A 16,985-nucleotide genomic window follows, 5' to 3' on the forward strand; every position below is an offset into this window, starting at 1 on the left:
GAGGTCCGCTGTGTGTGGGTATAAATTCAAAGCATCTCAAGAGTTCCTCAGGGCTGATTATCTTACTAAAAATAAGCAATTTAAGAGGGTTTGACAAAGGCCTGGTGTCCATGAACAGCTCTCGGGACTGACTTGAGAAGTGAAGCAAGACAAGCAGAGCAGAAGAGAAACTGGCCAAGTCCACGTGCCGAGTCCATGCGCCTACTTAGAAGGGGACACACTGCAACTCCACAGCACTGGAAAGTTAGCAAATGCAGATGGAGGAGGATAAAGCTTGGTAAGCCTTGGTAAGACAGGACATGGGGCCAGAATAATGAATTCCTCCACACTGTAATCCATTGTGCCATCTGCACATGCTAAGCTTCCTCTGGAAAAACAAGCCCTGCATGCCTCTACCCATCCTTGCATTACTTAGCTTTGTACCTTTGGCAGACTAAGTTAATGATTCCAAGGGATAATATCTCAGATATTGCCAGCGCCTTACACTCCTTATCTCTGCCAGACACACCCCAGGAACTTATCTAACTTCTCTGCTAACCTGAAAGCTACTACCGGTAATTTCCACGTGAGCTTAAAGACCACACAAATTTGTGATTGTCAGTGATATTCTTAAAAAGCTTGCTCCTCTGAAGTCATCACTCAAAATCACGCTATCAACAAGGTTATTTTTCTGTCCAACAAAACCAGAAATTCCCATATTCTTCCAGTTTGCAAAGTAAAAATAATTCTTGCTACCTAAGATCTAGCTTCTGTGCTAAATCTCAGAACTGAGAGTTTCAATTGTCAGAATGAGAAAAGCATCATTTTTTCCATTTGTGACGGGATCATAATATAAGGTGAAGCTGAAGTCAGCTCAACTGTCAGTAGAACCTTTTGCTAAATGCAGTAGACATATATGTATAGACTTGTTTTCATATATGATGAGGATTTTATAATATAAAGTACTGATAAGTAATTTTGCTTTTGAAGCCAAAAATCGTTAAACTCTCAAAACTACTTTAAGTCTGCCAAAGCTGTCTACAAAGCAGATGGAATGCATTAAAAAGGTCTCACTTTATTTAAAATTACTGCAATTTTCCAAATAAAAGATTGCATTTTCTCCTTTGGAAACAAAATATATTTCACATGATTTCTCAGGTTCTGTCTCTAGGGACCATTTAAAGATTTTCTTGCTATTTCTCGCTATAGTTTTCTAAGTTTGAAAGTCTTCATCTTTATAAAGATCAGAAGCAGCTAAAATATAAAGTCAAATATAATTAAGCAAAATGCCATACCTCTTGAGCACACCATCCGCACTCTGGACCCAAAGCAAGACACTTTGTGCATGTTACTGCATTTGAAGTGGCACATCTGTTTTCCGCTGCAATGAAATACAAACCCAAACATTCATGATTTATGATGATATGTGAAATTGTAAAATACCTATTTTTAAACCAAGATTTCAAAAATTACTTCTCCAGATTAAGAGTGATGACAATCTATTAAAAAATAAGTAAATCAGAACAAAGGCACTGTGGCAAGAGAATGCAATTTTCTTTTATTTACAGTCTAGGACTATATGCACAGATTAAATAAACTCCATTCACAATTCCCAAGGCCAAATTTTTAAGATCCTGATTTAGAATAATTCTGAAGTGCAAGTTTATCTTTGGCATGTATCATGCTGATTTACTGCCTAACAGAAAAAAAAATACTAGGTAGCTTATCTTTTCACAGACATTTTCCCTTTAAGTCATTTACACTTGACTGAATTATTCATTATTCACTCCTCATGAAACCCAAAGTATTTTCTCACCTTCTATAAATATTCTTTCTCTGTATATTCATATCTGCAATGAATAGTTTCCCAGAAGAGGAAGATTTTCTTTTCCAGAAGCAAATAGAAATGTATCCAGCACTACATGTGTCACAGATTGAACACACATCATTCTGTACCAACAATTGCAAAAATTGTGCCTACTTACATGTCTACCAGCAAAGTCCTTTATATCCTTTTTGCATCTTTGTTTTATAGATCATTTTGCTTAAGTTACTACTCTTTCCTATGAAACTTTGGCAGTTGGTATTGAGAAGAGTCTTCTCAAGGGACTTGGTGAGCTCAGCTTGAATGCCAGCATTAGTTTATCTTTTCACCATATTGAGCACAAGTCTCTTAAACACCAGTGCACCTCTAAACAAGAAAGAATTCACCTGCTAAGAGTTATATGAAGGGCATAAAATGCACAGATGGGTAGTAGTGCTGTTTAACAACACTGCTTTGTGGCATGTTCAGCATGCCATATTAGAAAATATATAGGGAACAAAATAAATTTAATTTCTGCATGCAACAAAAGGCTACATATGTTAATTGGTCCATTGTGTACATCATCATATCAAAACAGTTTGATGACAGGCTTGGTTTTCATCCAAAGTTTTAGCTACTGCACTAAGATTATTTCTTTCCAACCTGCAGTAACAACGCAAACCATCTCTCTTTTTAGGTAATGAGACAAACTTCTCACAGCGAACAGCGAACAGCTGTATTAGGAAAATATGTACTAAAATACCTTTTTTTAATATTTTGTTGATTTCAGCTATGGATTCTAAGATGAGATCCTGTATCACATAAACAGGTACTTTTCAACAGGTCACTTAGAACGATGGCTCATGCCAGGCACTAATCACAGTTAGCACGTTATTAGTACCAACAACACATGTACTGTTATCAGTATTAGCAAGCCCAGTGCAGCACATTTGCAGCATTATACTGACAAGTGTAGGTTAATGGCAATTTAAATAATTACAAAGGTCAGACCTTTACTATTGCGTATCAACTGCTGCTGATAATTTTTGCCATTGAAAGCAATGTGAGGGAAAAAAAGCATAAATGAAAAGGAGAGCTACATGTATGATATAAATAGTAAGTTGAAAAGCAGCCCAGGAAGGTGCTGGAACGCAGGGAAAACTGATTAAAGGGTGGGAGAGGTTGGTAAGGAAAAATAAAGGAGGAGTTGCTAAGGACAGAGAAGAACAAGACAAAATCTGAAAGGTTTTTGTTTGGTCTTTTTTGTTATAAAAACAAACACAACAAGTTTTACTTGGATGTGAAATGAGAGCAAGCTCATTCAGCACTAACACAATAAAACTTTTTTCATTTATAAGAAGATAGCAACTGCACTTTATGTTCTGCAGTCTGAAAAAGCAGAGCTAGAGGCCATAGAATATGTTAAGACATATTGCAGGAGAGGGAAAAAGTATGAAGATTTTTGGTAGGTACTGACATGCACAGGGTTGTAGATCTTGCCACAGACCTCTTTCTAGACAGTATTCATGAAGTGCAAAGACTCAGAATGAAAAGTTGTTGAAGGAGTAAAAATAAAAGGAATGTAATTGTTCCTGGCACACAAACATCCCTCCCATCTTCAACTGGATATCAAAGAGAGCAGAGATGAAAGGCATTACAAGAAAAAGAGTGATAGATTCAGTAAAAGTGTCAAAGGATGAGGAAAAATGTAAGTTGCTGATCTGCAGCATAATAGTGGTTTTAAGACCACCATGGAGCAAAATACAGAGAAAATTACATGAACTTTGGAGTTACCCATTCAAGTTAATATCCATTATAAGAGACAGAGGTGTTCTGATAAGAATAAATAGCTGGCATGATAAAAAGAGAAACTTGTGTTTCTAGCTATTCAGATAACGAATGAGGAAGATTAATTCCTAGTCATTGCAATCAGTTATCCAAATAAACCAAATAATAAGTATGGCCTAATTAATTTCCTGAAATATTATCTGAGACTCTTTTCTTAAGACATATAATCCTATCTGCAAAACACATACTTTAATTTAAATGTCACTGACCACATAACAAAATGTTAACACCTTTTTTTAATATGCAAAAATTGCTAAAAAACCAACGTGTCTCTATGTGCCGTTTTCCAGAGGCATTGGAAAACAGACTGAAAAATAACTGTTCTAATTTTTTTTCTGTATGGTTAGTTTATTGAATCTATTGAAACTTGATTTAGTTTATTAATACAGCCTGTCTAGTAAAATATAGAGGGGTCTGTGTGCCTTTGCAGACTGCTAAGACAGAAAAAAAAAATCTCAAAATCCAGTTTCAGTGTGATCATGACAGATGAAACACTTTAACAAATGAGATATACAGTACTGCTGGATGCAAATCTCTTTGCTGATAACTCTCCAGTCTCAAGAGCTCCATTTTCACAACATGAAGCCACAGGTTGGCAATAGACAAGCTTGGAACCGTTGGAGCAAAAGGTTGAAATTTGTTGTTTTTTATAAAGAGAAACTGGAAAAAGTTGAACTAATTTCTTTATTTATTATTCTGTCTACATCACTACTCTGGTTCCCAAGGACATAGTCCATTACAACAGTAACATTTATGGACATGCTTTCATTCATCAAATATTTATTATTTAGTTGTAAGCCTACTCTAAAACCGTAACTGTTTAAGTATAAACTTTTCAGTTGCTTTAAAAAAATCATGGTAAAGCAAGAAATATTTTTTTATGAGTTGACTTAAAAAAGAGCTGAGATTTTTCCTGCCACTTCACCAAAAACAGAGTCCAGACAAGACTGAGTTACTGTTCAGCCAAAGCTAAGAGCTAGATTCTATTGGCTTTGTTTGAACTGATGTATGCCAAAAGGTATTTTTGACAAGGGCCAAATTCTGTGCTGGGAACTGCACAGGCATATGCATATAATAAAAAGTGCATCAGGTTAAACTACACTTTTCCAGCTTACTCCACAAAATTACAACCATGCTCCAACAACTGCAGCTATTTACAGTGATCACAGGTGTGGCAAGCCTAAACTCCCTAGAACAAGAGGGATCAAGGCAAGACAAACATAATACATGTTATAATTATATCCTGCCTCCTTATTATGAAAGTAACCTTATCACAATCAGGGCATTTATCTATGAGATGAAATAGCAATAAAGCACTCTGACATCTCAGAGGGGATGTTAAACAGGTTTTCAGACAGCACTTTGTTCAAGTATAGCCAAGAATTCAGATCTGCATCAGCTTCACAGCTGGTACATGCTTGTGCTGGTTTTGGAGGGTCTACCACATGCTTTCTTAAAAGAGAAAGCCAAAATATACCTTGCAGCTTATACTCCCTGATCATGGCCCTCACACTGGTGAGCACTCATTAAGGCAAGAAGATAGGAAATTACCTAGCTTCTACAGAGATGGTTTTCCTTCAACTGGGCATCTAATCTTGCTCAAGGTCGGCCATCAACCAGGCTATCGCTCTGCACAGATAATGAATGAGGCATTCAGAAACACATATATAGCCTAATATATGAGGAAAGCTGCAGCTTTTATGCAATACACTGCAGTTACCTTCACCTTTCTGTCTTCAGAGCCGAGCAATATGACCCTGCAGAGGGGACAGACAGTGATGGTCCCATCTAACACATGGCTTTACGATTCACTTTGGCTGCACTTTGGCTGAGTGTGCAGGGACAATGAAAAGCATTACAAAAATGCTACAGAGGAGGGATTATTTTTCCATGATTATTGTGTCGGACAGTTACTTGCTCAGATTACAGGAAAAAAATGAGTGTCTGTGCTTTAACTGCCAATCCTAAAACCCAGTCCTGGAATTAGGGATTTTTCCCCTCTTTTTTTCTTTTTTTTTCTTTTCTTTTTTTTTTTTTTTTCAGACAAGAAATAACTCTCTCTGCCTCTTGTACCATGCTTTAAAAATGCGCTATGTCATCACTAGATTTTTCAAGCAGATTACAAGGTATGCCCCAAAATCAGCTTTAAGAGGTATTCAACCTTGCCCAGGAAAGGAGATTTCAACTTGAATGCTGTATGTACACTTTTTATGCTTTGTAATAAAATCCTAAGATTACTTGAGAAGAATACGAAACAACTTTTCTTTACTCTCCCTTTTTTTCTATTACATATGGGATTTGTTAATTTGTTTCACTTCTCCATTAATGGTTGGGCACTTTAGTTTCACTATTTAGACAAAAAGCCACACACTGATTTTAAAATGTTTTTTTGCCAGCAACAGAAGAAGCAGTAAACTAAAATGCTGCATGGCAGAGACATGTTTTTGCAAAGAAAATAAAGATGTGTAAAAGAAAGGTGCAAAAACCGGTTAAATTCTAAGCTCTCAAAAAACCTGGCGAGTAAAAACACCTTTCCAAACAAACAAGCTAAATCCTTCCCCCTCTATCCCCCAACCCAAACTAATCAACTATTATAGTGTCCCTAAAAAGAGAAATGGAACTGGAAGAGATAAACCATAGATGTTACAGAGATGGTAAGAGGTAGAGGTGAGAATTGAATAAAAAGTCTTTGCATATCTAAATGAATGTGGTGAAAAGAATCACTAGTGAACAAGTCATCATAACTGACAAGGACTTTCTATTCCTAACTCTGCCAAATATCTGCCTCCTGAGAGTTTTGGGGTTCCCCAAATAATCGGCATTACCGTATGAACACAGTACCTTTTAAACATGAGGGTCATTAGTGAGAGCTACACAAGTGATTTAAAAAGACATTAAAATGCAATGCAGCAGTCTGCCCTGTGAGTTTGTGCCTTTGCAAAGCGTGCTGCCCTGTGAGTTTGTGCCTTTGCAAAGTGTGCAGGGCAAAACAACGAGATCTTCCTTTTTTGCACATTGTGTAAGATCCGAGTGATGCCACTGGAGAGAGCTGACACTGGATTTCAGCTGAAAAGTGCAGACAAAAGGGGAGGACACCTCTGTCAGCATAGCACTAGGGAAGCCCTGGCAGAAAACAACAGTCACAGCTGATGCTGCAAGACGGAAAATGCATCGTAAGTCTGCTCTGTAATTCATGTAGACATGGAGTTCCCAGGAAATACAATCACTGAATATCATTCTCTAATTACTTCTGTAGTAAGAGAATGATATTCATACTGAGCTTTGAGCCAATTTTATAAGGCTCAATAAGGGGAAGTGGTGGGTTCAGTCAGAGCAACCCCATGTGGCGCTACAGGCTGGGGGGAAAAGGCTGGAAAGCTGCTAGTGGAAAAGTCATTGAGGTTCTGGAGCGTGTCCAGAGAGAGGCAATGGAGCTGGGGAAGGGTCTGGCACAAGTCTTATGAGGAGAAGCTGAGGGAGGTGGGGTTGTTTAGTCTAGAGAAAAGAAGGCTGGGGGGGAGCGGGTGCTTATCAAGCTCTACAATTAACTGAAAAGGACGTGATAGCAAGGCAAGGGTTGGCCTCTTCTCCCAGCTAACAACCAATAAGACAAAAGGAAATGGCCTCAAGTTGTGCCAGGGAAGGTTTAGATTGGATATCAGGTAAAATAACTTCATTAAAAGGGTTGTTAAGCCCTGGAACAGGCTGCCCAGGGAAGTGGCAGAGTCACCATCCCCTGGAAGTATTTATAAGACATGTAGATGTGATGCTTGGGAACATGTTTTAGACTTGTGCTGGGTTAACAGTTGGACTAGAGAATCTTAAGGATTTTTTCCAGCCTAAATGATGCCATGATTCAAGGAGATACGCCTGACATTTTCTGAGCCTACATGTGTCTTTCTTATCCTCATCCCTCTGAAAAGTTCCAGCACTTACAAGAAGTGCAGATCATTCAAGATGAAGACTTGGGGAACACAAGCTTCAGACAGATGCATAGTAATGCAAATTTTTCTTTTATATATATATAAATTTTGAAGGTTTTTTTTTTTTTTTTTTCCCCAGAAAGATGTATATAACAGCATTTTAGAAAAGATACTACCCACAGTAGCTACTGGTATAGCAGTTAGGACTCAAAAACACCAACGTTCAAACCACAGCCTCAGACATGGCCTTGACTATGAGAGACAGAGCTTTTGACTAATCCGATCTGACTTTGTTCCCAAGCCACAATACAGAATGAAAACAAGCAATGCAACCTTGAAATTTTTCACAACACAATTTTTGTTTCTTGGCCAACTTTACTTGTAGCCTCTCCTTTCTATGAAACTTCCGGCTTTTCTGGGAGATGGTTACATTTTGTTGATGCAATTCATGCCTGCAAACAATGAGTCAAAGACTACTTGACTTCAGAAACTAATCTATCCTGTCTCTTACAAATAAAAACATATAGGAAAATTTACTAGGATTATATCATTAGAAGAGACTCATTTCCCACAGTCATAAAAGCTAATGCTTCTATGGCACAGATTCCTGGTCCTGTTTGCACAGCTTTACACCAATAAAAATGCAAAGTATATGGAACCAGAAAGATTAAAATGTATTTTTTTATTCAGTCCCTTCACTTCAAGGAAACTTCAACATGCGTGGACTTGTGTAAATTCCGTGTCCTAGGATGGAACACGGGCATAGAAATCATTTACTCCAGTCATCTACAGCTGCTAGAAACTCCCTCAGAACTGACCAGATTGAATAGTCATGCTGCTCGAGCAAAGCATAGAATAGCTACTGCCATATATCTACTCCTAATTTGTGCATTAGTAAGCACTGCTAGCAAGTAACCCATCACCAGCCCTGAATGGTTGGTATGTTTCGGTGTATTCTATAAAGTCTTACCTAATTAGGAGATCATAATGGTTACAAAAGCAGATAAAAAATACTACTTTCTTCCTGCTTAAGAAGTTCAACCTTGAATAGAGGACAAGCCCAAGCTTTATCTCCCACCTATCTTCCATAGCTCTACCTCCTCAAACCACGTCTTCAACCCCCTATTGTTTCTCTAATGTACCTTTTAATTGCATATCTAATCATCACCAAATTGTTGCTTTCTGCCCCACTGGAGCATGACCTCATCCTGGTCTTCATTCACATACCCAGCAGCAGTGCAGAGGATTGGCAACTGCTAAGAATAACTCAGAGCTATTTCCTCCCACATAGTGTCACCAAACCTGATAGGTTCTTAGTCCATAGCAATGCAAACAGCTTACTTCACTCTCTTTTATCTACATACATGGTGGTTTGGAACAAACCTACTCTGCATTTTAGACCGAAATTCCCAAAGCTGACAACCTAGGGGAACAAGTCCTTCAGTTCTGAACACAAAATGATAAACTGAGGTGAACTTTTACAGAAGATTTTCCTGAAACAAACCAAAAGCCTCAAACCAAAAGCCGTGCGCACGCGGATTAGGGAGACAGGTCAGAGTTGAAGCAAAGCATTGAACACATAATACAGTTTACACGCGCAATGAGAAAACCTCAAGAATATTAAATAAAAGCTAAGACTGGGATCAGAGAGGATAACCACCACTCCCTAAGGACTTGAATGTAGTCCACAAAATTGGGAGGAACATTTATTCAAGATGGCTATTCAAAAAATGTTACTATTTTCAAGAATACTAAATCTTTGGTATTTGTTGTTCCAGCAATTTGCTTTTCCATAGAATTTTCAGTCTCTAAAGATGGTTATTGTCCCTGAGACAAATTAGTAAAAAAAAAATTTCTGGGATTTTTTCATAATTAAAAACCTCAAAACCCAACCCACCTGTCTAGTAACAGAGACTGGCCAACCTCTATTTTAGGTTTAGCCTGTTAAATTTTTATAATCTGGGGGCAAAGATTACACAAAACATGACTGCAGGCTATAAAATATGCAGACTCACATACTAACTATAACTAAATAACAGGTGCACACGGCTGGTTTGAATGCAAGCTCCTGCTTCTCCTCCTTCAAGGAAGTATTCATATATGTGTATGGTCTGCAGGTGCAGCTTAAATGCTCTCTAAAGGACAGACTTCAAACATGAAAATTTTAGGTTTTAAACAGGTAGTGCTTTATTTAATGTTCTGAAGTATTGCCACAACATTTTTAACAGCAAAATGCACTCCAACAATTTTGCTTAGATTGGAAGAGCCTGCTTGCTGATGTCATTAGTTTTATTTAGTTATTTCGTGCCATTGGTGCCTGTGTGTAAGTTGTTACAAGTTTTCCTATTCCCTGGTAGTCTTGTTTGTACAAGAAGTTGGGAACTTGGTTGTTTCCAGGAAGAAGCTCCCATCTGAGAGAAGCAAGTTGCCCTCAGCACAAGTACTAATGCTTTCTACCCTGCAGAAGTAAGATGGAAATAAACTGTACTCTCAAGTATAGAACAAACATAATTCACCTAGCCTAATTCCTTTGAATACCAAGAAGGAACAGAATTTATTTTGGAAAGGGCAGCTACTGGTTTAATCACATTTGGACTACTTTTGTGATGCCAAGATACATCAAGCAGCTGTATTCATAACACTTCTACAATTGCAAAACACCAAAAATATTAAAATCTTCAATATCTGAACCCAACGAACTACTGCTGCTAACAACTCCCAAATCAGTGGGCAGAGAAGAGGCCTGAAGTAAAATTAAAAAAAAATCAAACATCCAGGAACATCATTCTACCCGCTTAAAGCTACAGAAATTTCCCCCTCCAATAATCATAGTTAAAATATTTGTCTCAGTATCTTTTGATGATCATAAATACTTCAGACTCATAATTATTGTCACCATGGATAAATACCAAGAAGTCACCACAGGCATATGACAATGAAATCATGGGAAGCAGAGAAACATATAAAGGAAAAAATCAATTATGAGCTTTGCAAAGTTTTTGATTTAGGCCAATCTAGCCTCAGCTAGAAGTTGCTTTTTTGGCAGCTTTCTAATGCTGTAAATTCCAATCATCCTGAAACACTTACATTTTGCTCAAGGGGTTATTCTTTTTCTGCCACCAGAACATGGGGAATCCTGAATGGCTGGCAAGAAGCTTACTTTTCTTCTTGGAGAAAGGTTCCATTACAGCGTACAGTGAACTAATTCATTAGAGCCCCACTTCCTTCCCAAAAGTTAAACTAAATAGCCCAAGTCTATTTATTTGCCAAAAGGAAAAAAAAAAAAAATTAATAAAATTCAATTACTTAGAAAGGAATAACAGACCATATCCTACTTTGTCCATCAAAAATTATGTTTGCCTAAGCAGATGAGAAAGCATTATTACATCTTTCCACTGATTAGACAGAAATCAGCCATTAGTAGTGGAGATACAGGAACTTTGAAAACAAGACTTTGCTGAAAAGGAAGATTGTAAGTAGAATGAGAAGCACCAAGGCATTAAGAATTTTATTAAAACAAACAAAAAACCCCACAAAAAGTTTATTAACAAAATGGAACTGATTTTCTTGTCCAGTTTTCTGTTTTCAGTAAATTCATCATGAGAAGTCAAATTTATACCAAGATGTCTGGATTACCAGTTACAATAGAAGCAGTAAATAGTTCACATATATAAGTTTTGAAAATATATTACTTTAGTGCCACTAATATATTTTAAGAACAATGAGCAAACTTTAAAGACCAGAACACCAAGCTTTTCCACTTGTCCTTCTTATCCTGACAGAACTCATTAAATCCCAGTCACTGCCTAAAATACACCAATCCTAATCTAAACAAGTACAGTTTTTCTATATGCAGTTTTTAAAACATACATGGTTGGGAAAAAAAAAAAATCATGTAGGTAATGTAGATTTAATTTGTATATTAAGGTTAATGTTTCTTACATCAGATCTATTAATAGAATCATAGGATAGAATCAGAGTAATTTAGGTTAGAAAGGACTGGTAAGATCATGTAGACCAGCACTTAAGCCAATACTGCCAAGTCCACCACTAATCCTCTACACTGATATATATTTACATGAAAAACTTGAGTTTATATGCACCTGTCTGAGGCTTCTGTTCTTCAAGTTTTTCTCCTGAATGATTCCACCTTCATATAAGTGGTGGAACTTCTCAGAGAGGAGAATAAGAAAGGCTCAGGAGTACCTCCTTGAATCACAGAATAATTTAGGGTGGAAAAGATCCTTTAAATCCTCTAGTCCAACTGTTAACCCAGCACAAGCCCACCACTAAAACATTCCTAAGCATCACACTTATGGGTCTTTTAAATCTCTCCAGGGATAGTGGCTCCTCCTTTTCGTTGGGCAGCCTGTTCCAAGACTTGCAAGCCCTTTCAGCGAAGAAATTTTTCTTGATATTCAATCTAAACCTTCCCTGGCACAACTTGAGGCTTTCCTCTCATCCCACAATTTGTTACTTGGGAGACGGCATCCAGAAATGTGAGGTCCCTAGTTTCTAAATAAGAACTTACAAAAATAATGATGACTCTGACTTTCTGAAAAAGTCTTGATAAATATCAGTAGCCCATGGCAACTTACACAATTTGTAAATAAAATACCTTCAATTTTCTTCTCCTATGGTAATTAATAATTAGTTTTAATTGTCCCAGACTTAAGACACAACATGGACAAGTCATCACAAATTCTTCATAGGGATTTGGAGAATATTACCAGCTTTTATGTGCTCTATAAAATATATGGGAGGTTATAATCTGACATTTTAATATCCTCTTGTGGAATAGAGGTCACTTAATGAAGATTTTCTTTTGCTTCCACGAAGTTCATATTCTGACATCTTTCTGACAGTCTGGGGATGTAAATTAAACTTAGATTGTACTTTAATGGAAAATTAAATTTATTCATTCAGGCCTCTTGACTAATGGGGTGCAATTTTTGCTTTCCTAGTTGTTGCAGTTCCAGTCCTTGAAAATTTAAAGGCCCCAAAAGAAGCAACTGCCTCTTCAAACTGTAGAGTATTTCTGCTGCATGCAATCTTCAGACTGCCTTGACAACTTTTCTCAGCAACAGCATATCCAAAGTGACAGTCAACCTTCTCAGAGCATCAAGAGTATGGTTATTGCTCCTTGAGTTCATCAACTGTCCCTCTCCTCTCTTTTCTCAGTCTCATCTCAAACATCTGTAGCATGAAAAATTGTAAATACAACACATGCAACTAGAGTTCATTCAACCAGAAAAAAACCATAAAATAACTACAAAAAAAAAAAAAAAAAAAAAAAAGCCTTACCACATAAGCCTCTCCGAAGAGACATGAAATTGCAACAGGTTATGAGAAGTGTACAATTTGCATAGCAAATGTATACATGTTATTGGCAAAATATGCTCTTTGAGCAATGTGAACATAAACTAACCTCTCCCTCACTATTCCTCAGAACTGCAGCTTACAGCCCTCTCAAACACCCAGGCTGCTCTTCCCAAAGTCTGGTTCCCAAAGGTTGGCTTTCCCAATGATGGTCCATTACCCCTAGGGAGAAGATCACCCACAAAGACTCAGGAAATGAAAAATGGGTTTTCTCTTCTTGGATTGTTTTAAACCGCAGGAAAAGCCAAACTGGTTCAGAGTTGGGTATTCCATACAACTCAACTTCTTCCACTGAGTCTCAAAAGAAAATGGGCTGCATGGGTACTCAAGAGAATTAACAGACAAACACCAATTAAAGCCAACATGATGTATCTTTTATTTCAGACTTTTTTGTGTGCTTGTGTGTGTATCATGGGACATTTCCTGATCACCTCTCTTCAAAAACTTTCATGGGTGGTTTGAATAGCTTTTCTTATTCCTTTGAGAAGTAACACAGTAATGGTTTATAAAACTTTTTTACTAGGGGGAACATAAAGAAATCTGATGTGGCAAGACTGGCAAAGCACCAAATACCTGGATGGGAGAAAATTAAAGAATCAAAAGTCATACTATTGGCATAAATCAATTAACAACTGACCCCTTCATGATCACAGATCCTCTGCTTTCCCCAGTGGTCTTTCCAAATGATACTCCCAAGAAGACTGAAAACAAAAACTTTTAAAGTTGGTATTTAAAGAGACCTGTCAATCACAACTATCTAAGAGGATTGCTGAGTGACTCTTCTCCAAATTTTAAATCTGAGATAAAGATTTTTCATTCCATCCCATCCCTGTTTGCACATCACAAGTACACTCTGTTTACCTGAGCTTCATAGAGGAATAACTCCCTAGGTAATCTGGAAAGCACCAAATACCTTAGTTTTCAGATTTTAATATTAATTATAACTTGTTTGGGGACACTGCTGAGATTGGAACCAAAGTCCTCTGTTAACCCTGCCCAATAAATCATTCTTCAGTACTTAAGCCCCACATAACCCATGGGCTTATACAGGTTAAAAAAAAAAAAAAAAAAAAAAAAAAGTTTCAGCAGTTGGTTTCTGACCAAGGCAAGGGAAATGTCTTCACTGAAGTGAGCATGTACTCAACTGGTTAGCAAAATGCATACACATACTCTTGCTGTTGAATCCAGCTTTTATTCAATTCACTGGTTTATATCTTTAGGAGTTTGTCAGGTTTTAATGTTCAAACATAAATGTAGGGATCTGTAGAAATCCCTACAGAACTAGCTTGCTTCTTATGTCAGGTATTTGTTATAGTTGGCTTACTGAACTGCAAATTTCCTTTTGGTGAGACTTATTGAACAAGGGACTCTTTGTAGAAAGCAGCAACACTACTCTTTTTATCTGAGCTTACAGAACCTGCAATTTGGGCATTGCAAATTTACAGCATTGTGAGATTTCCTTCTGAGCTCCTTGTAACTTCAAACCTTGTGCCAAATTCTACCTTTACTTATCCCCAAGCAATGACTCACATCTCAAACTGCAGTTTACAGAACAAATACCTCAGGTAGTATCAAGATCTCCATTTTTCAATTAGAAGAGCCACAAATGCTCCAACAAGAATGAAATAAATTTGAGTTCAGTGTACATTTCATATTATTTCCAGTCTCTTTTAGAACTGGAGATTCAGTGCAACAGATATGCAGGTTCTGCCAACTCTGCACATAAATAAACTGGACTTGCTGATGGCACAGGAACAGCATGATGCTTTTCTCCATGCCCAGCACTGTCGATGCAGAAGCAAAGAGGAGTGGCTGCTTGAACAAAGCCACGCTGCCAAATATCTGTACATGGAGCTGCTGCCCAGTCTCTCTCAAAGCAGCCTGCAGACACTCAAAGAATCCACTCAAAGCTGGTGCTGCACTGGCTATCACAACCAAATGTAAAAATCACAAACAACATTAATAATAAAAAAAATTCACATGTTCATTCACAGAAAAACAGAACAGAACATTCTTCTTGCTTCAGCTGTGGCTGTAGCCTGTAAAGTGATTATGTATGAAGGAAAGAATTCAGTGTGTCTTTCAGCTTTCATGAATTAGCAGTTTTCAAATGAAAAGGAAAAAACAAGGTCTATCTGAGTTATAGTCTGCCCTATCTGAGAGCTGTTGTCACAATAAACACATAACCCATGACGCATCGCCCATATATATTTTCACTATGAAGCACAACAAAGACAGCAAGCATCCTTCGGCACAAAAGCCCCATGCACAACCTCCCCCCTGTGGCATTCTGTTCTGATGCATTATTTGCACTAGTGTCTACCCAGGAACTACACTCATGAGCAAGCACAACACTGCATTCAGGCACAGAACCATCCTCTTCATAAAGTTTCAATTAGCCTTTCAACTCAATTGCACCGCATAAAAAAGAATCTGGGATACTACATACAAGGTCATGTTTCATAACAAATTTAATAATATATTTTATTTTTCCTATTGACATTTAGTTTGGTCCTGAATTCAAAATATGAAGCCAAAAAAGCAAAATAAATTATCCTATGAAAGTTAACAAATTATTCCATTGTTTTTAATAGCACTGGGCAAATCCTACTGAATTAGGCATGAATTTGTCACATATGCAGTAAAGAACTTAAGACTAATACATTGTTCCCATTGTAAATCTTAGTTTTAGAGGTTACATGTTAACATTTTAAATCAGTTCCAGGCTTAAGCTGGGAAATGCCAATTATTCCACAAGCAGGAAAAAAAAAAATACAGAAAGATGACTGACAATCAGATCTGCTTTTATGACCACTGCCAGCTAAGTAAGATCCTTTATGAAATACTTGACTAACCTGCTTGCTCTGTACATTTGCACAAACTCCTCTCAGCCTCCACACATTAGAACAGATGCTCGGAGCTTTGGGAAGCAGTTTCACAACGCGTGGAGTTACCCACATTTACCAGAGCCTTTTTCACCCGAGGACCGAAGCTCTTGGGGAACTGTCAACACGCACGTTACTCCAAGGTAAACAGAAGACAATCTTACAATCGCAGCTCTATCCCTATTTAACCCTGACACTGCATGCCAAAAAGCAGAGTGCTACCATCCCCAAGAACTATCCATCCCTAACTTGGGTCCCCGGGGCGGGTCCGCGTGCGGCTTCACGGAGTGTTGCGGAGGGTGCACTTCAGGAGCTCGCAGCACCCTGGAGCGCGATACTCCCGCCGGCTTCCCGGGAGCGAGCACGGCTCCCTAAGGGCGGGACAGCTAAATCCCGGCTGGCCCCGGCGGTGTGAGGTTCGGGCAGGGGCCGGCCGCTCCAGCCCAGCTCTCCCCGCAGGTACCGTCCCTCCGCCGGCTCGGCCCGCCCGCCCGGCGAGCGTCGGTGGCGCCGGGCGGTCCCAGCTGTCAGCACTGCGCTCCAAGGCAGCCGCCGGGCCCGGGCAAGCCCCCCGCCCACGCACGACCCCGCGACAGAACCAAACCCGGCCACAGCCCCAGCCGGCCGGGGCACGGCGAGCCGCCCCAGGCGCTCGGACACTTACAGCGCTGGCAGAGTCCCGGCACGGCCGCCAGCAGCCGAGCCGCCCCGAGGAAGGCTCCGGGGCCGCGCTGGCACCTGGGCACGGAGACGATCCCCGCGGTGAGGCACGCCAGCAGCGGCACCCACATCGTGCGCCGCGGCCGGCACCGCTCCCGCTCCCTCGCCCTCTTCTCGGGGCCGTGTCTCGGCGCCGCGGCGCGCTCAGTCCCGGCCCCCGCGGGGGCGGCGGCGGCGGGGCCAGGGGAGGGGCGGCGGCGGGCCCGGCACAGGTAGGGCGCTCGGCGGGGCGGGCGGGAGCCGCCGCATCTCGGGGGCAGCGCCTGCCGCGCCCCCGCACCCCGCCAGGGCCGGCCCGCCCCCGGCAGCGGCGGGGCCGCGGCCGAGCGCGGAGCTTGGCTCTCTCCATCCGCCTCCAGCCCGGCGCGCCAGGGGCGCCTCGCCGCCCGCCCTGCCCGGGGGGCGCGGGGAGGCTCCTGGCACCGCGCGAGGAGCGGCAGCGGCGGC

At 39.8% G+C, this 16,985-nt stretch overlaps 1 protein-coding gene across 1 annotated transcript in view; it reads right to left on the reverse strand.

Moving 5' to 3' along the window:
• Positions 1–16,612, reverse strand: part of ITGB8 (integrin subunit beta 8) — a 42,386-nt gene extending 25,774 nt beyond the window's left edge. Inside the window, exons 1-2 of the mRNA XM_040062097.1 lie at positions 16,483–16,612; positions 1,275–1,360 (exon numbers count right to left, since the gene is read on the reverse strand). Coding sequence (XP_039918031.1) covers positions 1,275–1,360; positions 16,483–16,609 — 213 coding nt within the window. The 5' untranslated portion in view covers positions 16,610–16,612. The remainder of the gene's footprint in view (positions 1–1,274; positions 1,361–16,482) is intronic.
• Between the last annotated feature and the right edge of the window lie 373 nt (positions 16,613–16,985).

This window comes from Hirundo rustica, chromosome 1 (assembly GCF_015227805.2).
Source record: "Hirundo rustica isolate bHirRus1 chromosome 1, bHirRus1.pri.v3, whole genome shotgun sequence".
In the NCBI taxonomy this organism is placed as follows: Eukaryota; Metazoa; Chordata; class Aves; order Passeriformes; family Hirundinidae; genus Hirundo; species Hirundo rustica.